The sequence below is a fragment of the Lepisma saccharinum genome, chromosome 23 (genome assembly GCF_977018435.1).
Source record: "Lepisma saccharinum chromosome 23, izLepSacc3.1, whole genome shotgun sequence".
NCBI classification, from domain to species: Eukaryota; Metazoa; Arthropoda; class Insecta; order Zygentoma; family Lepismatidae; genus Lepisma; species Lepisma saccharinum.
Genome location: NC_139251.1, coordinates 39,290,782 through 39,314,491, shown reverse-complemented (window position 1 = coordinate 39,314,491; position 23,710 = coordinate 39,290,782). Strand labels below are relative to the sequence as shown.

General features: G+C 37.2%; 1 protein-coding gene across 1 annotated transcript in view; it reads right to left on the bottom strand.

Annotated features, from left to right (window-relative positions):
• Positions 1-2,840: 2,840 nt before the first annotated feature.
• Positions 2,841-23,710, bottom strand: part of fax (failed axon connections) — a 38,476-nt gene continuing 17,606 nt past the window's right edge. Inside the window, exons 2-7 of the mRNA XM_083110084.1 lie at positions 20,600-20,802; positions 17,947-18,082; positions 17,370-17,507; positions 15,790-15,920; positions 11,567-11,744; positions 2,841-4,676 (exon numbers count right to left, since the gene is read on the bottom strand). Of these exons, the coding sequence (XP_082966210.1) occupies positions 4,605-4,676; positions 11,567-11,744; positions 15,790-15,920; positions 17,370-17,507; positions 17,947-18,082; positions 20,600-20,802 (858 nt within the window). The 3' untranslated portion in view covers positions 2,841-4,604. The remainder of the gene's footprint in view (positions 4,677-11,566; positions 11,745-15,789; positions 15,921-17,369; positions 17,508-17,946; positions 18,083-20,599; positions 20,803-23,710) is intronic.

Sequence of the window (23,710 nt, the reverse complement as noted above, 5' to 3'; positions counted from 1 at the left end):
TCGAACATACACAACAATTAAATATCTATTCAATAACAGCGTAAATGCTCACAGGTGGACATGCAGAGTCCCCTCTGGATCAGTCTGGGTCAAGCGCCTCTACTGGAGAAATGTGGAATTTCAGCCAGCACAGAAAATTGTATTTGCGAAGACCAAAATGCAGAGGCTGTAAGGATCGTAGCAGGCTATGGTAAATCTCAGCTGCCCATAAGGAGAATGGTTAGTGAGTACTTGCCTGCACTGCTATCTATTGTACCAATAGAGAAACAATGTGTTTGGAATACAAATAACTCCTCGTGCTAATGGATACATGTTGCTAGTCACAATGACACGAAAACCACAAAGCAGCTTATAAGTGTCTCGCAGGACACAGTCATCACAGATTGCAGCAATAAACCATACACACACAACAGACCATTGTAGTATGTGCAGCCGTGACATCATGGACTGCCGAGAGGGGATCAGTCATTTCAATGGTGCAACTGGAGATCAACCACAGCACCACAAATTCTCCACATACCAAGGTCCAGTGGGAGGATGCATAAGGGTGCGTGGAACAATTTTTTTGGTCGGGATGGGAAATTTTTTAAATCCTGACATTTGGATCGGGAAAAATTTGCAATTTTCCGAATAAGTTACGAAATTTTTGGTACGGGAAATGTTTGAAATTTCCCAAAGCTCTGGAATTCTTGAATTCTACATGTCAATTTCACCTTAAGTGATTGCCCTTGCATTTCTGGAATAAAAACTAACAATGCAGACAATGTCAAGAATTGACAACTTTTAAAAATGACCAACTGCTCAGGATCCTGAAAAGTCGGGAATTTATTTCTTGGAAGTCTGGATCGGGATGGGAATTTTTTCCCAATCTCTGTCCAGACTTTTCGGAATCCAACACACCCCTATAAGAGATTATCTTTTCCACATGCAGCAAGTACCAAAAGACTGTTTCTGGAAAATCAGAACCTCTGGTAGCATTGCCTCAGACATTTTATAAGACTAAAGTTTTAAGAATGCCTCATTTTAGTGCCAAATTATAACCTTAAAATACAGTGGAACTTCGATGTTTCAGGGGACTAAGCTGAAAAACTTAAAATGTGGGAAAACGTAAAATCTAGGAAAATTTAATAAAATTTTGCTATGTTGAGACCACCATAACCATACAAGATTGAATGTATTATGCAGAAAAATGTAAAATTTGAGTTCCACTGTATTCTTAACATGTTTATATCACAATTTTCAAGCATTGGTATTGGTAATTCTTCTCTGTAGCTAATCACTGGTGATTTATTCATTCTAGTTTTTGGACTTTTAACCACAGTTATTTTTGAGAGAGATTTACCTACGTTTCGGAGGCTGAATCTGCCTCCGTCTTCAGAGTAGCGTGTAGTCTGTTAGATCATATAAATGGTTGCACTGGGCAGTCCAGTCCCCGAAGATCAAGGTGGAAACCTAATGGTGCCACACGAAGCCTTGATTGTGACCTTGACGTGGTCATCTGACGAAGTGGAATCTGGGCCACTGATAATCCTACCTGGCAACTTTTTGTATATAGAGGTCCTTGTGACAGACAGACAAGGTGGAGCCTAGGCCACCAAGAATAATCCTCCAAGGCAACCAATTATAGACACCATATGATTTAACAGACTACACGCTACCCTGAAGATGGAGGCAGATTCAGCCTCCGTAACGTGGGTAAATCTCTCTAAAAAATAACAGTGGTTAAAAGTCCAAAAACTAGAATTGGTATTGGTAAGTTTTGCCATAAGCAAGAGCACTGACATACATTTTTTTTACTGTTGTGTAGACATCTCTTCCTGGTTCTCCAGAATTTTGTTCAGCCCTACATTACCAAGGATACCCCACACACAAAGAGCTTTATGTAGCTAATGACACTACGCTAATGCAAGGTTGATTTTTTTTGTACTTGTGCATATAATCTCTTACTGTAAACTTGAAAAAGTTATGGAAACTAGGATGAAATTTCAAGAATAAATAACACTGGTATGCAATTACCCTGTATAATTCAAGACAAACAAAGTCTGACCTCATCTCCATCACAATCTTCACAAAGTGGGTAGAGCAATGGGGCCAAAGTTAGTTGTATGAATAGTTAACAATTCTGCACAACCAAAGGTATTTTTCCGCATATCAAATTCTGAACAAGGAAATCAATTCATGATAGGGGGAATAAAAATGTGGTTGTTACTAAAATTATTTTCGTGGAAATAATTTTAGTAACTCTCGTACGTCTTATTAATGGGTGTCCCAAAAGTAACGCAGGATTTTAATTGTACGCCATTTTTTCCCTGCAGGGTTGGCAGCGTTCTGAGAGGTCACATGTTGTAGGAAAAACATTGTGGTTAGTCAATATGGAGCGCTACATGAGGAAGGAGCGAGTGACTATCGTTAAAATTCGTTACAAGTACGGAAACTATGGGCAAATTACCTAACATTTTTGATAGGAGAAGCACCCCAAATGAAACAACTGTGCGATCTTTCTCTTCTGGGGACTCATTAAGTCCAAAGTTTATTCTACGAAGATAACAATTCCTGAATTGAAAGCAGAAATTCAATGAGCTATCGACGGCATTGAGCCACAGTTATGCGAAAAAGTGATTCAGAATATTGTAAAAAGAATTTGAGTGTCAAATGCATCGTGGAGGACATTTTGTCAGATATTCTCTTCCACATTTAATGGGAATGTTCACTCTTTCATATAATGTAATAACTTTGCCAACTAATAAATATATGAAATGATTTTTCCTTAAATTAAATCCTGCGTTACTTTTGGGACACCCTTTATAAGGAAATCAATTTTTAATTAAAGATACTACATATTAATTTTTTTGCCCTTTTATTTGGTAATTTGTTTTTAATTACAACGTATGAAGCACAAAGCCAATATTTGAGTATATCTTGAGTATTACGAACATGGACCATGATCTGTCAACTGTTGAGCCATGCGACTAACAGAACAAGCAACTGGTGGCCCACTCAGATTCAACCCACTGTTACTAGCTGCACAGCAAGACAAAAAAATCAATGATATGCACTCTTAACTTATACACGGGCTACGCAATAGAGCAAGCACCCTTATAATTCACTGCCGTAACATTCACCATGAATCAACCTTTTAAATTCATTTTATCTCTTCTTTCAGACATGTAAATCTTTAATAAAATCTTGGTATACAATAACTAATTAACTAACTCTACACTGTGACTATAGAAACAAGTTTGGAGTGATCTGACTCACAGCTATTTGAGTTTCTGCAACATAGCGCCATAGCAGTCTCTAATGCAGCACTAATATTTTTGGGGGGCTGTTGAGTAAAACTTTTCTTAAACTAGCGTATTTTTTTTTCCAAACTTTTTTCACTGGTCCTGGCCTAAACCATCTCTGATAATTCTAGTTTTTTTCTTGACTGGACAATTCAGCTAATGGCAGTGTGCAAGAGAGGGCCAGGGCCATGAAAATACCTTTTGAATAATAAAAAAAGTAAAAAATGTATCCTTTTTGTAGTAGATCCAGATAATCTTTGTACTGGTCCCTTTCGGTGAATGTTCTGTTTGCCTATTTTTCCGTTTTGCAACTCTTCAATACCTATTTCATTATCTCAACGAGTTTTTTTCTCTCTCTCATGATGCACTCACACAAACTCTCACACAAACACTTCTACACTCAGACAATTACAATGAATTCATCACACAATGCTCTATTCATTATAATAATTATATAATCAGTGCACAATACTAAACATGCACGTCATGGAATACATAAAGTACGCAATAGCAAAAGAAGCTTTAAAAAAATACAATAAATGCAAAAATTGTGAAAAATTCAAGACCATAACAAACACTATTTCTAAGTTCCTTTGGTAAATGCATGTTTTAGGACATTATAATTCATATAGTTAAGTGAAAAAAAAATATACATTAATACTTGTGTTTTGTTTACTGCTTTCACTAACCTTTATGAAAGGTTCACTGTGAGTCAGACACTCCACCCAGTTTGGCCAAGATAACTGTGAAATATTTTGTGTTTCTTTGGGGGGTGGGGAGGGTCACAGATCTTTGAGCCAAATTCACATCACAATACGGATGAAATCCAGTGAATTTCAACCATTCAGATCGATCTTATTCAACTACATCATCCTGCTTGCTACAGCTAAATATGCTACCTACACAAGTGTAAAAAATATATACCTAAAAAACATTAAGAAGGCATATATTGGAATGAACAGTTGGAATACCTTCATAACACTTTCTTTTTTAGAAAAAAGAGAACAAAATATTTAAAAAGACAAAACCTGCCTAATACAATCTCCTTAATAATACAAGTGTATATAAAAAAAGGTTCTTGTAAAAGCTACACAATGCTTTTCATAATTTGTTATTTTTTAAAACTTTTATAAAATGCCAGGTTTGTTTTGAACTTAGATATAATAATGACTGCATCAGGTTGACCAAAATGGTTGGGCAATCCGATGACCCCAGAATATGCGGTGAGTAAAGCAGCAGTTCACACAAACATGCACACGGTCACATTGAGTGGAGCAGATGGGTTGACAAAGTCTTGAGTTTCTACACTTCTTCGTAACTTCACTTTTCTTTCTCTTCCTTTTGTTTGTTCTCCTCAACGTCCTTCTCGCCTTCCTTCTCTTCACAGTCAGCCTATGAAAAATAACATTCAATTAAAATTCCACCCTTGAAAATCACTATTCACAGTAACAATCACCATTCATGCACAAGTGAAATTAACTAGACTTAAGGGCACAAGGAACAGTTTCCATCTCCAGACAGATGCAAGGACCGGGAACTACTAATCCCCCACTGACTTTTCCCAGTGGCCAACTGGAGAAAAGGAATTGATGTTTTAAGTGCACTTTATGCACAGATAAGCTAATCAGGACTGGACCTACAGTTTAAACTGAGATCTGAACCACTGTGCAATGTATGGTTGTACAAGGGGGAGAAAACTAGCATTATGTTTATGGAAGTACAATTTTTCTTGCTCTCTTGGGAATATTAAACTTCCAATGATGTAGAAAAAACACAAATGGAAAGAGGACAGATTGAAGATTATGTTTGTGTTGGGAAATGTCGAAACCTCCATTTGATTAGAAGTGACGAAGTTGAAGTTGTTTGTCCATGAGGAATACATAGAATTCTGAAAATACTCATTCATCGTATTTAGCTTAATAATAAACTTTATAGAAAAAGTGCTTCCACTGGCAACATGGGGAGAAGTTCATACACTCATGTAGTATGTTATTTTCAGTAGCAGTGCCTATTCTGACAATATTAAAGTAAATGCACACCTGGTACAAAACTGTCACTCTACACCTTAACTGATTCATTAATTTCATTAATTTTACTTGGCTTCGCGAAGATGAGGATGAATGATGATAAGATGAAATTAAGGAATAAACACACATGGATGAAAACACGTACCCTACAGAGTGTACATACTGGCTGTGAGTCTGAACTAAAGAGACCACTCTGCACAATGAAGTCCATGGTGTTCTACGTGGAAAGGAGGTTGACATTTTTGTCTCTTTAGAAAGTCACACCTTTCACCATGCAAAACAGTTAAAATAACTCATGTTTATAGTGTCCATAAAGACCTATTTTGCATAAACTTAAAAAGCCTTTTACAGCTTTTTTTTTATTTTTGCTTATTCAGACTTCCTTTTGCTAAATTTTCATATGTAATATAGTTCTACGAGTGACCCTTTGTCAATTTAATTTATTCATCATTGTTAATTAACCAAGAGCAACTATAGCATCTTCAGTGGTTGTGTCTAGTTTTGTCTAGTTTCGAGCTGGTAACAGTAGTAATGTCTTGTAATCAAGGTTTCGATACCCAGTGGAGGCAATAATTGTGGTTCGGATTCTACCTTAATGATTGATAGATTGAATTAAAAGTGTTGGGTGCATCTGACCATTAGGCCATTTTGCACCCTTCCATTTTTACACGGAATTATCTCCTTATCTAAAATTCTTACTTGTAAATTTAAAACAAGGGGTTTAAAAATCCCCTTGGGAAAAATTAAAAGTGCAAGGTTATAAATGGACCTGTACAAGACTAATACAACATGTTAAAAAGTAAGAATAAAGTAAATGCTTCCTCACAGACAGTGGAAGAGCCCAGATCTTAAAAACATTGGATAAAATAATGTTGGCTTCATACAACAGGGATGATGAAGTGCCATCTGCACATTAAACTGTAGCTTTAGAATACAAAAAAAATCACATCAAAAGTTTGCAATTCATTAAATGATCGATTTATTTTTCTTCACTTTTCTGCCACCATAGGTTGATTGCAAAAATGATGAGTGATGATATGATGAATGGACACTCACAAACAAGAGCCAAGCCCTAGTGTGGAATAAAACCCTGGACCCTTAGTCGATTGATTTGCAAGAGCCAAGCCCTAGTGTGGAATAAAACCCTGGACCCTTAGTCGATTGATTTGCTTTATTTTATTTCACTTGTGTAACTTTTGGCTAATTGCGAAGATTAGGATGAGTGATGATCTGATGAATGGACACTCACAAACATCCATGCCCAGGCCAGGATTCAAACCTGGGACTCCTGGCATTGTAGACCACTCTGCCACCTGTTACGTGCCTGAACGGCCGAACTCAATGATAAACATAGGGAAAAACACTTGACGGAAACAGCAATAGATGGCAGCGCGACTGAAAGGCAGAAAATAAATTTACTAATGAAATAAGAGGAGCTAGAAAGTGATTGAAATTAGACAAAACAAGTGAAAGATAATGAGTGAAGATTAAATCATTGTAAATACAGAATGAGAAACAAAGTAATAAAGGAAATATAATGATTAACATAATACTCATGAACTGTACATATAGGAAATTAAGGGAAGTCAAGATGCCAATTTGAATCAGTGTCTTTTCTCTCTGGCGAGAAGGAAATGTCTCGTTAGATATTTGGTTGTTCCCCTTTGTGGTGCTATATCAATAATTGTTGCTCAAAGCACTGTGGTTGCGCTATTGACTTTGGTCGCACGGGACCAAAGGTAGCACTGCTATATTAGCAATCCTTGGTTGTCCCCTGCTCATTATCTTGGTGGCGCTATATCAAGATTTGTCGCCCCAAAATACATTGAATCTTGATAAGGTGTATTTGGGCTTCATGCCAAAGAAAAGAAGTTAATCTTTCCACGAAAAAATAGAAGTAGTTGATCCTTCTACAGAAGAATTGAAGAAGTAGTTGATCCTTCTACAGAAGAATAGAAGTAGTAGTTGATCCTTCTACAGAAGAATAGAAGAAGTAGTTGATCCTTCTACAGAAGAATAGAAGAAGTAGTTGATCCTTCTACAGAAGAATAGAAGAAGTAGTTGATCCTTCTACAGAAGAATAGAAGAAGTAGTTGATCCTTCTACAGAAGAATAGAAGAAGTAGTTGATCCTTCTACAGAAGAAAGAAGAAGTTAAACACTACAGAAGAAAGAAGAAGTTAAACACTACAGAAGAAAGAAGAAGTTAAACACTACAGAAGAAAGAAGAAGTTAAACACTACAGAAGAAAGAAGTTAAACACTACAGAAGAAAGAAGTTAAACACTACAGAAGAAAGAAGAAGTTAAACACTACAGAAGAAAGAAGTTAAACACTACAGAAGAAAGAAGTTAAACACTACAGAAGAAAGAAGTTAAACACTACAGAAGAAAGAAGAAGTTACCTTTCCCAAAGAAGTAGATAACCACTCCATAGAAGAAAAGAAGAAGTAGTTAACTGCTCTACAGAATAAAAGAAGTTAACCTTCCTAAAGAAGAAGTTAACCACTCCATAGAAGAAAGAAGAAGTTAACCTCTTTTTTAGAAGAAAATTTTATATTGAGAATTTAAGCATATAATCTTTGTAATTGTGAAGGTTTCACAATATATATTCTCATCCTTATATCCATTGGCATATATCTCTGCTGTCCGATTTACATTCCAAAGAAAAGAACCCATAACCCTGACAACCTGGGGTATCACAAATTGTGTGCGAGGTGGTTACCCAAAATGCTGACAGATGCTCAAAGAGCAAAGGAGGACAGCTGCACGTGATTTTTTGACCCGCTGGGGGGAGGATGGTGATGACCTCTTTTCGCACATAGTGACAGGGGATGAAACGTGGATATCTTACGTCACTGGGGAGTTGAAGGAGCAGTCAATGCAATGGCGGCACTCTGGTTCTCCTAAAGCGAAGAAATTCACTCTCTGGTTCTCCTAAAGCGAAGAAATTCAAACAAACACCATCAGTTCACAAAATCATGTTTTCACAACAGTTTTTGGGACCAAAAGGGTGTGATTTTTGTGGAATTCTTGGAACCAGGACGAACAATTACAGCAGAGGTGTATTGCGAAACACTGAATAATCTGTGACGTGCCATCCACAATAGACAGAGAGGAATGCTACGCTCGAATTTTTCTGATCCATGACAACACCTGCCCACACACAGCTGCTTGTACTGTTGAGACAATTCAAAGATTTGGATGGGAACTATTCAATCATCCCCCTTACAACCCCGACCTTGCCCCCTGCAATTTCTTTCTTTTTCTTCACCTGAAAAAGTGGCTTGCATCGAAGAGTTTCAATGACAGTGACTTGCTCAAGACATAAGTTCTGGACTGGCTGCACTCTCAGGCAGCAGATTTTTATGCAGAGGGTATACGGAAGCTTGTGCCATGCTATCAGAAATGTCTGGAGGTTAATGGTGACTACGTCGAAAAATAGCCAAGGTATGTATTTGTTTATCAATCACAATAAATTTCCTCTTTTTTAAAAAATATCAGCCCTTTTTTTTGACATGAGTCTCCTACAAAATTCACTAATAACCACACTCAGTTAAAACTTAATGACTAAATTATCTCATCCATGATCATGAGTTTCACTCCAAAGTGACTACAATTCTTCCTACAATAAATTCATTGATTGATTTAGTTTATTTTACTTAACTTTTCTGCCACTTTTGGCTTATCGCAAAGGTGACAATGAGTGATGGTATGATGAAATTGATGAAGGGACACACTCAAACATCCAATCCCAGGCTGGTATTTAATTCCGGGACCCCTGATATTGTAGCGCACTGTGCTAACCACTATGCCACAGAGGCTGCTCGCACGTGCATTAAGTCATGTACAGAAACTATTAGTGATTGCCCGAAAATGTCCATGACTCGTGAGTTGTCAGTGTGTCTCATTGTACAATTTCTCTCAAATGAGTTAAAGCAGCAGAAGGCAATAAAAGCAAAGCACGTAGTGTTAGGCAGAAAATTGTGACAGAACAATTCTGTTCACGGACTAAAAATATTTAATGCTGAGGAGACCTTTTCAACTTTCAAATTAATGAGGTGTATGGGACAAGTTATACAGGTCCACATTTTTATAGCAACTGTCATGTGAAGCTAGTGTGAAGGATCCAAAGAAACAACCATCCTGCTTCAATCATGGTGGACTGGGAGGTGTTACGATGGCAGCACTAGGCTCCATTTCTGAGAGGCCAAGTGTGAGAAAGGTCAAGGATCTCGGCAAAACCCTCTTTCATGGTCAAGAGTGGAGCTTTCAGCAGGATTCTGCACCAGCTCATAGGGCTTGAAAACCCACAAGTGGCTAGAGACAAATGTGCCCAACTTCAATTCCCTCTCAGATTGGTCATTTGGCACTCCAGTTTTCAACCCTCTGGAGCAAATATTGTGGTTTGTGCTTCAAGACATGGCTTGCAAGAAAAGACACCCCAGTATTGCCAGTCTGAAGCACTCTTCTGAAGGCAATGACATTTCTTTCAATACAGTGTGTAATGCAATTGATGAGTGGCTACAGACACTAAGGGCCTGTGTATGAACCAAATTGGTAATTTTTAACAATTAGTGCTTTGTGTAAAAAATATATATAACACACATTCATGAGATACTAAATATCATGTGCTTTTCTACACCATTGGATGTTTGATATTCCCTAGAGAACCGCAAGCATTATGTATTTCTCCTTGCCTCCTATGGCAATTCTGGTGCACACCTCTGTCTGGAGTATTACCAAACCTGACGCACATAAAAGAGCTAAATTTCACCTTAAATGGATCTAAACCTGACTTTCAAGAAGCTGTATTTTCTAAAGCTCCATAAAGTGCCTCCTAGGGTAATTTTAGGTGTTGAAGGGGTGCTATTACCATAACTTCAAGACAATTTATTCTTACGTTTCATCTAGATCTGGCAGCATCACCCATCTCGATCATCCACCGATGGTCATATGAAATCGAAAATAAAGGATTCTAGGTTAATAATATCATGTCATCTTCAGATCAGCCATGGTGCTTTAAAATAGTAGCTGGAGAGGTAAGAGTGGGTGGGGCAATGCAGCCAATATAACAATATCACGTGCAAAATGTGTCTTCATGACAAAAGTTGGTCTATGTGGGTTGGAGCCAGTGATTGCACCTTAGTGGGGCAGGGGTTCCCAGTTCACAGTCAAACGAGTGCAGTTAAGAGCCATATCAGGCTCCAAAAGAGAAATCGGTAACAGTGCTCTGCAGCTGTCGTGGAGGAGATAACTTCGTGTCTAAAGATGGAAACCCTTCTTACATGCTCTTAATGGGTCATGGAATTTGCTAATTTATAGAGCAATTTGTTAATTTTCCAAATATGTGTACAAACATACATGGATAACATATTCAGTGTATTCATATATTTTTTTCAATATTACACTTGAAGAGACTCGACATGTAAAAACAAACAGCAGGAGAATTATCACTTTAATGGGGCGATGAAGGCTGACTAACAAAGAGCCAAAAATCTGGTATCAACTATGGATACACAGTACATCAACTCTCTACATGATGCAGCATAGCAGAAATGCAAATACGACAACCTAACCTACTCCACCCAGCCAGCAGTGATAAATGGATTGCCTTCCCTTACCACCAGACTACATCCAACTACCTAGCCAAGACCTTGAAACAATATGACATAAAACTCGCACACAAACCAATGAACAAAATAGCCAGTGCCCTAAGCAAACACAAGAGATCATTCCTTTCCTCACTAGACAACCCAGGTGTATACAGATCCATCAGATCTGTCAACGAACGTATACAACAGCACTTAGCGGATGCAAAGAAATCCCAACCCACTACCGGACTAGCAAGGCACCTCAAGTTCAATAAACACAGGATCTAAAAAGTTTCAGTTAGGCACACATCACACCCTAATTGACACCAAAATCAAAGAGATGCATGCAATTATGCACTTTCCGCATGAGCTGAATATTGACAAAGGTCAGGCTCATCATGTTTGGCTCCCACTATTACAACAGCTCAAACCCATTGCACGAAGCAGACGATATGGCTACACCAGCACCCCTAGCGGTAGTCAAGGAAACAACAACAGGAACTGGAAGTCAACCTAACAGTAAAGCATAGAGTTCCCAAGTGGATGGTGGCATTTACAAGTACGTTCGCGGATAGATCTTTAGTAACTCGCTTACGTCGTATATTATCAACCACGTCGTTTATTCCCCTCAACATGAATATGTATTTAAGCTAATGAAATTTACCTTCTCTTTTTCAATCTCCTTGTCGATTTCCTTATCTCCTTCCTTCTCATCCCTCTTCTCCTCATCTTTCTCTTTGCCTTCACCTTCCTTCTCCTTTTCTTTTTCTTCTGGTGCAGGTTTAGGCAAGTGGCTATTCAGGTCCAGCGACTTGCACATTTCTTCCCAGTCAGGGAAGCACCTAAAAAAATGCACAATTAAGATTCAAAATTCATGTAAAACATATTACACTAAACATAGCATATTTTCTAGGGCTGAGCCGATACCGATTCTGATCATCATCTTATTTATTTATTTATTTATTCCTTGTTTTGGATGGCGAAGTTAAGGCACAAGCCTTTTCTTCCACTTAACCATCTCTACATTACATTTTATAAATTGATTTTTATAGCTAACTGTATGTTAAATATATAAAAAACTAAATATTTAAGATACCAAGAAATGAAATCTATAAAAAACTAAGAACATTGAGATACCAAAAAAAAGAAAAACAAGAAAAAAGAAAAGAGAAAGACGCAAAAAACATAAAAAATAAAGACAAAAATACATACACACTAAGTAAAAAAAATGCACATAAAACATAAACACACACGCAACAAACATAGTCAAATTACAGAAAAAAGTCGGTGGGTGTTGGTCCTACCAGTTTACACGAAGGTTTAATTTTATTTCCCTGTTTTCAGTTCTGGTAAGTTGACTCCAGAAGATGATTTGTTAATTTTGATTTGAATTGGAGAAGAGAAGAAGAGTTTCTTATGTCGTTGGGGAGGTCGTTCCACGCTTTGGTAGCAGTGACCGTTAAGGAATTTCCATAAAATGTTGTCTTGTGGGAGGGAATGGCCAGCAGAGAGTTGTCTCTCGAACGGGTGGCAAAGGTGTGTGCTGAACTTAGGGGTTGAAATCGAGAAAGTAGGTAGGACGGCTCTCGTGAGTTTACTATTTTGTAGAGCGCTGTAAGAGCGTGAAAGCGGCGGCGAGTGGAAAGGTCGAACCAGCCTAGGTCCTTGAAAGCCGGGGTCAGGTGGTCAAAAAATTTGATATTATAAATGTAGCGCGCACATGCATTTTGTATTCGCTGTAGACGTCTTGCTAGTTCACCGTTGAGGTCAATATATGTCAAGTCACAGTAGTCTATATGAGACAGAACTAAGGACTCCACGAGTGTTATTTTTACTTCTTGTGGTAAAATATTTTTAAGGCAGTACAGCGAGTGTAATGCTGCGTAGGATTTTTTACATATAGCCTTCACATGGTCACTCCAAGTGAGGTTTTCGTCCACAACGACTCCCAGGTCTTTGACCGAAAGCGACAACGAAATGGGGTTTCCTTCGACAAGAATGTCAGGGATGGAGGACTTCTCTGTTGTGGAAATGAGGTGACGTGAGCCAATTAAAATACATTTCGTTTTCTCAGCATTTACTCGCAGACCGTTTGCCTGAGACCACTTGCAGATGTTCATAATATCATCGTTTAGGGCTTTGATGGCCATATTGATGCTTGTTTTAGGGAACGACAAATAACATTGGACGTCATCAGCGTACAGATGGTAATTTGTCGATTGAAAGTTTCCAGATATATCATTTACGTACATGGAGAACAGCAGCGGAGATTCCTACTGATACAGATACTTGAAAATTGCAATAATTGAAATTTGTTCAAAATATTGACCAATATTGGTGTGTAAACATTCTTCTCCAATTATATGCATCAATTTACCAAGAAATTTGCTTTAGAATATTCAAGAATTACATCAGAATATTAAAATGGATGTTATGTAATTACAAAATATAGTTTTTGTGCAAAATTGGTGCAAAATAAAAATGAAATTTGAATTTTGTATACTTTCCAAAATAATTAGACTACACAAAAATGTCACATGGCATTTTTGAGGGCCCCATGCAATACTAATATGCCAGAAAAGTATCTGCTGGTATTGGTTGATGAATTCCAACCAACATCACTGGTATCTGCCAATACCGATACATTAGCATCGGTATCTGCTCAGCCCTAGACATACACATGTGTTAAAATCTACTTATTAGGAATTAAATACAAATTTTCCTTATTGGTCAGACGAGGTTCAGACTGACTGTTCTCCCACCTAACCTACATGTAACTCCTGTACATAAACCAAATAAAAAAAGGTACAGTCATGGACACTTCTGGGTTTTGAAGATACAAAATATAAGACACACATACTGAACATTTCTGAGCAGGAGATTCAAGCAAGGATAGTGAGATAGATTTACATAATTATGCTAGTTTTGTGAGGTGAGATAGGACAATGCATAAGTAAATATTACAACATAGTACAGTGGAACCCCGATTTTACATTCCTGAATTTTACATTTTCCCGCATTTTAAGTTTTTTCTGCTTAGTCCCCAGAAAAACGTAAAATCAAGTTTTCACTGTAGTTGAATATTTGTCAAGGATTGGAGAGGCTCGTATGCTGTGTAAACTGTATTGTGTAGTGCTACTTATGGGAGCTTGAACAGAGATATTGCTCATCTAACAGCAGATTCTCTCAATCACTCTTAAATTTGTTAGGATTGGGGAGGGACTTCGTGTAGGGGAGTTCATTCCATATTTTTGCTGCTGAAGATTTAAGACAATTTGAAAATTGTCAGTGAAGAGCTCATGTTTCACTGTTCCCTTGGTTTCATAGTTCTGAATTTCCCTTCAGATTTTTAGTTTCTTGATTTCTTTATGCAAAAGATTCTGTAAAAACCAGCAGAAATGAAGTCTGCAACGACAGTTCATATTTAGCATTGTCTTCTTGTTTAGGGTTGGAAGGACATGATTGAATTTTTTAATGTTATATGCATAGTATAAACATGAATTTTGACTGTTTCAAGCAGACAAATTTGCATCATGAGAGATTACAATTGGTACTTTCGCACCCTGGTCATGTGATAATAATGAAGGTAAACACAATAGTCCCATTCCCTTCAGTTACACCCAGCATTTCATTTCCATTTTATTCATGAAGACTTTTTAATTTTCTTTTCTGTATTTGGCTCTTTCATGACCATTTTATGCACCTTAATATTATTTGCTTCTTCAAAAATTTTGCAATGTAAAAATAAAAAATCACCAAACTATGTAAAATAATATATGCACTTATGACCCAAAATTTCATGCAAGATTAAAAACAAAACTACTCTCTCTTCACACTCTACAGATAGCAGATAAAACAGAAAACAGTTATAATGAAACACAATAATAGATACTGTATTTACGCATGTATAATGCACACCCTGGTTTTTGATTGGGTAAAGCAAAAATTATATCTCTAATATAATGTGCAATACAATTCAGGTTCAAGAAATTGCTTTATTAGTTGTAGGTTGTAAAGCTGTTGCTATGCAGATTACGAGAAAATGACATCAAAGATATTCAATGAGTGATCTGTTGCTATGTGGACCAAGAGGATAATAGCATCTTGTGTATAAAATGAGTCACCAACCCACACCCCTCCCCCCCTGTGTATAAAATGAGTCACCAACCCACATCACCTCCCCCCTCTCCTTCCACTGTAGCATCCCAAGGCTTCACTTCATTATGGTAAGGTGAAGGTACCCCCTTGCATGTGCACTCATGCCATGAAGGGTTATGGGGTGACGTGGAGGTAGAGCTCCACATATTCTTGATCTTTGCCATAGTTGGGATGATGTGACCAGCATCATGCCCGGTCACCCTTAGCCCCAGGTACCCATTGATATGAGGCTGGGTGGGCAACAGGGAAATGACTGGAAAAATTCCTTGCCCAGATCACCTGCTTGTTTATTCTGTAGTAGAAGAAAGCAAGATGTAAATTAAGTCATAAATTTGCAGCGCTCAGCTAGCTATTTCTAGTATCTCTCCTATAACAAATACCACTGACATGCAGTGTGATAGGAGATGCATGCTCGAATTCTGACAGAATGTGAAGTATAGCAAAATTACAAAGTTAAAAATCATGGGAAACAGTCTTTAAACTTTTATACGTGCTTTTTTAAATTACTATTGCTTAAAAAATCCAACTTTGTAATTTATATTTGCACCTATTGATATATGCACGATAACACACATTGAAAACATGCGTGGCTCCTTGTTGGCGGTCCAAATTATTCCATGCATGATGAGCACCACAGCTTTTGAATACAGAATTTTGGTAAAAACAGTGCACATTATACATGAGTAAATACGGTATTTGGTTGCAGGACTTTTGTTGCTGTTGGCTCACCTTTCCTTCATCCTGTTTACATGTCCAACCAAATTGGCACAGTTCTCTTGCATGAAGTCACGAAGAGCATATTGAGTTTCTTTGTCAATGAAGTATATCTGGGCCAAATTGGCAAAGGCAACCACATCCAACTGAAAATGTTGAAATTGTTTTAATATTAATACATAAAATCAAAAACAGAATAGGACATGCACACAAATCTCAATTACGTAGGCTTTAGAATCACAGTTGCAGAAACTGATAGGGTCAGGAGAAAAGAACAGGCAAGTCAATTTTTTGTCATTAAGCGAAGACAACATGCTTGCTTTCATTTTATACTTCTGACACCTCCATTTATCAATTCCATTTATCATGTGTCTTTGTACATTTTCATTTACATGTCCAGTAAGGTTTTGATTTGAAATTGAATTTCACCTGGACTATAACAAGTGTTGACTTAACTGATTTTCACTCTTGACGCTCAGGCCACATCAAGCTTGCCAAAATGTGCATAAACTGCTTTACGTAATTTTGAGGCATTCCATTTAGTGTAAGGAAAACATAATATGGCCCAAATCCAATTTGCCATGCAAGAACCAGAGGTGCAGATTCAGTGTCAGAATTTCTTTTTAACACATCTACACACTTTGAAAGAGTCCTAATTAGAGTAATATAAATTTATTAATAAAAAAACCCCACTAAATTGGACATACATGACTCCCTGCACTTTACCACTGAGAAGGGGTGGAAATATGCCAATCAGACTCCAGAACTCTTTACAGTATACATTTAAAACCCACCACATTTTGGGGTTGTTTCTCACATTCTGACATGTGAGACTCTCACTGGCTCTTCATATTAAATGGTTTGGGCACCCCTGGTTTAAAATATCTGAACCACTTCTTCTATTCTTTGGCTAATAGTTTCACAAAGACCCATTGTTTATAAGGCAACAGCTATTAGCAATTCCTTCCTGCCCACATGTAAAACATCATTGTACTTTACAAATTCTAATTACAATTGGTTTTTGGCAATAATTTGCAGAAACATTCTTGTTGTATTATTTCTATTGCACATTTGTTCAAACCACAAATATATCATTTTTTAAATGGAAATTGACCATTTTAAAGCATGTAATTTATAGGGATGACCAATATAGGCACATCAGTGTATTGTTTATTGGTAAAATTACTGATTATTTTACCGATCTGATATATCTATAAATATCATATAATTTAGTGCAGAATTATGTTATTTTCGTATAATTTTTCTGGATAATTTCCATACCCTACTTTTAAAAAATGTAAATGTCTAAATATAAAACTTCTTTTGCACTGCAGTCACCTCAAAACAATTATTTATGAAGGAGGTCAATAATCCTTTCAGGTCTTCAACAAGGACCATTTGGAATTTTGTATCGGATCTGTAGAATATCGCTTATCAGTATCACTAAATTTTATATCTGTCCTTTATTGGTATTGGCCAAAATTTCAAAATAATTTATAATATTGTGGGTACTTTAAAATTGTCAATTTCCTGCGTGGGAAATCAAAATAAGTGACAAACCAGTAGTTTATTTTTTAATCAATTTGGATACTCACATTTGTAGGATCATCTCCAAAGAAGAAAGGTTTGTCAGCAAGCATTTCAGAGAGCACTTTCAAATCATTCTGTCCAAACTCCATTATTTCTTCTGGTTTATGGACACCTATGCCTTGAGCTTTCACTTTCTTGGCACCCTGGAAAAAATTAATCACACTTATTAAACTAAGGTACATTTATTTCATTCTGAAATAATGAATTTTAAAATTCTGCACTCAGTTTTAATAATCAACAGAAGTTGTGTGATGGAACAGTAGCAAGTTTGAATTTTGCTGTTTTTGTTGCAACATAGGATAAATTAATGGAGACTTTAGCAACATTAATAAGGAATTAATTTATGGCATTGCATATGTAACTAACAAGTGAAAAAGCTTTGAACCAGTTATCAAATGAAAGTAAGTTTCTGGGAAACTTACAATAGGAGAGTTTATCAATTTTTTGACGATCTTTAATTCAATCACTGATTACAGCTTGGTTGTGATCTAATCATAAGCACACAGTGAAGCACAGGGAAGAGAAGAAACAGAATGCATGAAAAATAATCCAAACACCAATTCTATAGTTTTCTCCACTTACCTTGCGCCCATATGTAAACTTGAATGCAAAGTTCAGGAAAATGTTGGGAAGTTTCGATCCTAGAACATGTTGCAGGTTCATTTTGTACCCCTTGATAACATTATCTGGATATTTTGTTCTCCACCATGCTACAACCCTAGGAACAAAGAATTTGCCATTATTTCACTTGCTTAAAAGAAAAACATTGTACTGCAATATTCCAACTCCCTCCATATCCAGTGTACTACGAGGGTCACTATTTATATTTTGAGCCTAACAATGAAAAAACAGGAATTTGGCATTGAAAACTGCTTTATTGTTTATCGAAGTATTCTCCTTTATGGTCAATACACTTTTGCATTCGTTCGAACCATTTGTCAAAGCAGTTTTTCTAATCTTCTTGAGACACCTCCATAATATGGTTTTTGAACGCATCAACGGCGTCTTCCGCCGACGAAAATCGTTGTCCACACAATTTATTCTTGACATTCGGGAACAAGAAGAAGTCATTGGGTGCCAAATCAGGACTGTACGGCGGATGACCCATCAATTCGATTTTTTGACTGTTCATAAAGTCGGTTGTTAGACGAGATGTGTGACAGCTGGCATCGTCTTGATGAAGAATGATCCGACGGTGTTTGTTTGTTTTCCGTATTTGACCAAAGACCTCTGGCAAACAAATTGTTGTGTACCATTCACAGTTGACCGTTCTACGTTCCTCTAAAGGCACAGTTGCCACATGACCAGTTTTCCCGAAAAAACAGGCGACCATTTGTTTCGATGTGCTTCGAGCGCGAACAACTTTTGTTGGATTGGGTTCACCCATACAGTCGACTGCTGTTTACTGCATATATCCACGATTCGTCACCTGTTACAATCTTATATACGTCTTTTGAAGCACCACAATTGTATTTATTGAGCATTTGTTTGCACCAATTGACGCGAGCGTCTTTGAGTTTTTGTCAAATTGTGTGGGATCCAACGAGAACATACCTTTCTCACAGCTAAATGATCATGTAATATTTTATATATGCTGGTGGAACTAATGCCTATGGTTGCCTCAATCTCACAGTATGTCACATGACGATCTTGCAGTATTAGGTTTTGCACAGCATCAATGTTTTCTTGAACAACAACTGATTTTGGACGACCTTCGCGAATCTCGTCGGTGAGCGAATGGCGGCCACGATTAAATTCGTTATACCAGCGTTTCACAGTGGCAAAGGATGGGGCTTCATCGCCAAATGTGGAAGTAAGTTGATCGATGCACTCTTGTCTTGATAATCCACGTCGAAAATCGTAAAAAATCATCGCACGAAAATGTTCACGAGTTAATTCCATTTTATTGTTGTCGCGCAATCTCCAAGGCAACATAAACAACACAAATGAATCTATTGACAAAACATTTGAAGTACGTTATGGTCAATAATGACAGACGATTCCGTGCAAACGTCAAATCGCCCCTAACTTCAATCAGTGTTGCCAAGGCTCAAAATATAAATAGTGACCCTCGTACATAAAATTTGATTTAATAATACACTTAATTGCAAACCCTGCATTTATATCCATTACAATATCTGCTAACACTAATTGCTAGAGGTTATATTATTTGCAGTGTAAAATTAAATATCCTAATATCACAACAAGACTGTAAACCAACAAGAACGAAAAGGCTGTCATGCTGAACAATGAAATATCTAATGAAAAATAAGATAGAAGAAAACTGACAGACAAGAAAATTTATTCAACTTCTAAAATTACAATTCAGATTGGTACAATTACATAAACAATGATGTTGATGAAGCAAGTTAGAAAACTGAATACAATTTCCTGTTATTTTCACACTTAAATATCCAATTATCTTAAGAAATCAAACTTTAACCAAAGCCTGCAATTCATTAAAGAATCTGTAACTATCGTGCATGTGTATAAATATACTGTACTTGCGTAGAACAAAAGCCTTAATTGGCAACTGTGTACAGTTTATAGCTACCTACTTAACTAACATTTATAAAACTTGGACAATGTATTGTTTATTAAAGGAAAATAACAATTTTATCTTTCCTTTTTATGAAGAGGATTTTTGAAAATAAATTCCTGACAATAACTATGAACACACACACAACGATTTAAAACCCTTGTTTATAAATTTCATTTTAATTAATATTCAATAATAAGACAGCTCCATTGTAGGATGCTATGTATCAGGCTAAATTAACTTCAGCCATACCAGTCACTACAAATCACCACAACCAGTGTGTGAATTAACGGGGGGGGGGGGGGGGGTATGTCAGGGATCCCCCCACAAAGAATTTTATCCCCGGCAAAATAATAATTTTCTATCCCTACCAGGGATGTTTTGAACCCCCTTAGTTTATTTTACTGGCTGGTAACATACAAATTTCCATGCCCCCCAAAATTTACCCTCCGAAGTGAAATTACAAATACGTCATTTAGTGGCATCCCCCACAAAGCAAAATCCTAAATTCGCATAGTGAGCACAACTATACACACACTTGAAATTAAATGACATATTAGATGTAAACACCTCTGGAAATATTCTCTCAATCTAACTCAAGACTTTTACTGGTGACCTTGCTTTGAACATCGAAAAATCTCAAAACTATTCTGATGCTTAAAACAACATCCAAGAAATGTTATATTGGCTACTTACCATACTAAATGGTTCTCAATCATCGAGATCATAGCATGTGAAACCAGCTTCTGCTCATTTGAGAGTGCAGCGTCGAGGTCCTTGTCAAATCGTTGTGCAAGCTCCTTAATGATGATGGCACTGTCTGCTACCTCCTCCCCATTCAGCTCTACAAAAGGCAGCTGTCCTTTCTTTGAACGGAACTTAATTTTGTGATCAACATTCTGAAAAGATGAAACAGGGTAAGTCTCTCATATCACAAAAACCTACAATACATTTACAGTCCAAAAATATTTAGTCGTTAAAATACATAATTCAGCTGTTCTCTCCTTTCTCTCAGGAGCACATATTTTTATTACATTACAGGCAAAGAAAGCCATGCATCCAAGTACAGTAACACCCCAAGTTACGTAAGTAATGTGTTCCGTAAATCTTTACGCAACTTTAATTTTATGTTAAGTCAAATTTGTAAATTTCTTATGTGTAACTTTGTAAGAAACTGCAATATTTATTATTATTATATGTATGTATATATGCATATATTATTTACACAGTATTATTTTATCAATAAAATATCATGCAGCAGTATTTACTCTGATATAAACTACATAAAAGAATATAAAAAACTGAAATTGCCCTCCGCTGATCTGAGTTTACCGGTAACCTGGCACTGCGTGTTACTATTTGTTACATTTGCTGTGAATGCAGAATCTAGTTAATATTATGTCGTTGCACACTACAATGGATGTCATAGACGAAAAAACCACAAATACGTTCACATGCACTAGTAGTTGTAATTTTAGAGATTTATTACATAATTGCGAATTTATATAAGTCGCGTATTACATAAGTTGGCGGGTTACTGTACAGTAAAGCTACACATTTCTTTAAGAATTTCTAGCTTAAACTGTCTCTCAAATATAGATGGTTTTCAAGCTAACTCTGGAAATTTATAAAATGGGACAAATAGTGTTTTTTATATAATATCGGCTAATTGGGCCTGTCACAGCCTACAACTGAGTGGTGAGGCTGCCACCTGTGGGTTCTCAGGTAAATCTTGTTTTATGTCAGGGTTCCAACTCCCTTAGCCTTTCTGGATCCCTCTAGGCCCACAAGGCAGTGGGGACAAACACTTTTATGGTGGTGTTTATTCACCATGACACAAGGCTGTGGATGGCTATCTGTGGTATTTGCTGAGTATGTTCATGCCAATGGACACCCACTCATAGCCTCGGTCCGGTATTGCTTATTTGGGTTTCCCCTTATTTGCAGCTCCCCCTCATGTCTAAGGGAGGTTTCACCACTGGTGACCTGTCCAGTAGCTGAGGCTCGCACTGGAGCTGGTGCGCAGAACTTAATTTAAAAAAAAAAAAAAAAAAGGTATGCTGCTAGCCTGGGTAACTTTCCCCCTCAAAAATGATTTTGATTTTTTGTTATTTAGCTTTTCTGCCACTTTTACTAATCGCAACAATGAGCATGTGATGATTATGAAATTGATGAAGCCACACTCAAAAAGATCACCCATGACCAGGCTGGGATTTGAACCCGGAACCCCTAGTTTCATAGGATGATGTGCTAAGCACTCTGACACAGAGGTCCACCCCTCACATATTAATGACAATCTAAAAATTTCATACAATTTTATTTCAGTAATTGATTTTCGGCATGCTTGTCCATCCTAATAAAGCATCCTCACCCTGAGTTAAGATATGCTTAAGGAGCAAATGGTTTACTTTTATAACAAGGAAACTCCCCTGGGATTTCCCACCCTATTAATGGGCACCTGTTGGAAGAAGGAAGTACAAGGGTGGCAGCCCATGGTACTGATCACCACATTTACTATGGCTGTGTACACATGCCTAAAATTCCATTTGGGCTTTCATATTATGATGCACTGCACAGAACTATTTTCATTGTACATATTATTGGAGCTTATGTAACAGCAATGTGTCCTGCTCAAGTTAACCCAAGAGTTGAGGGTAATTTGTCTTCAAGTGAAGAAGAAAACAGGACTGACACAATCTGTGTGGCCTAGTGTAGGGAGGAAGCTAGAATTTTCCATGGGCACTTTGGAACTCTTATTGGTGTTAATTTTAAAAGCCTGCATCTAGCTTAATGAACATGTGTTGCTTGCATCTGCCACATGAGAAACACACTAGAATACATAAGTTATTTATACAATGTTCAAGCACATTTCGACAATTAAAATACAGGGTGTTCCCAAAAATGTACACACTTTAACAGCTGATGAACTAGTTTGAAATAATGAGTGAAGTCAAAACAGCTTTGAATTGATTGATTGATTTGCTTTATTTTACTTCACTTTTTGTGCCACTTTTGGCTAATTAACGAAGATGGGGATGAGTGATGATATGATGAAATTGATGAATGGACACTCACAAACATTCATGTCCAGGCTGGGATTTGAACCTGGGGCCCCTGGTGTCGCAGAGTGATGTGCTAACCACTCTGCCATGGGGGGCTGGTAAAACAGCTTTGAATGAAGGAAATTTATATAAGGCATAACTTACATCTACACCACATGCCATCATTTCACTAAGTAACTGATGTACAGTTTTGGCATGTACTCATTGTTTTACTCTGACTTTTGTCACCTTTTTAAACTTTCACTATTCTTGTCTTAACTCCACATGATGTGGTAATAGCTAGACCAAAGCAGTAAGTACATGTCAAAACTGGACTTCGGTTATTTACTGAAGCAAATTCATCCTATCCTAAAGTACTACTGGAAGTTTGAAAATGCAGTTGAAGTGCAGACACAGGAGAGAGAGTTTCAAACAGGTCCCCCACCTATGTGACTTGCAGTTACTCAAATTGAAGCAGATGGAACTGTTCAGAATATCAACAAGAAACGTTCGGAAGACTGCAGGCATCCACAAAGCAAGAACAGTTGATTACAATGCAACGACAATTCATGAACATTGTGCGGCAAGCAGGTCGTGATGTAGGAACTTCAAAATCATCGCATTTTGAAGGAATGGATTGGAAGAGTTTATGTTCCTAGACGAGTCTATGCTCTCCATGAAGATGATCCAGATGGGAGAGAGCAGTTTTGTGAGCGACACTTGGTAAGATGTGTAGAGGATGAACAGTTCCCAGGGTTCCCATGCA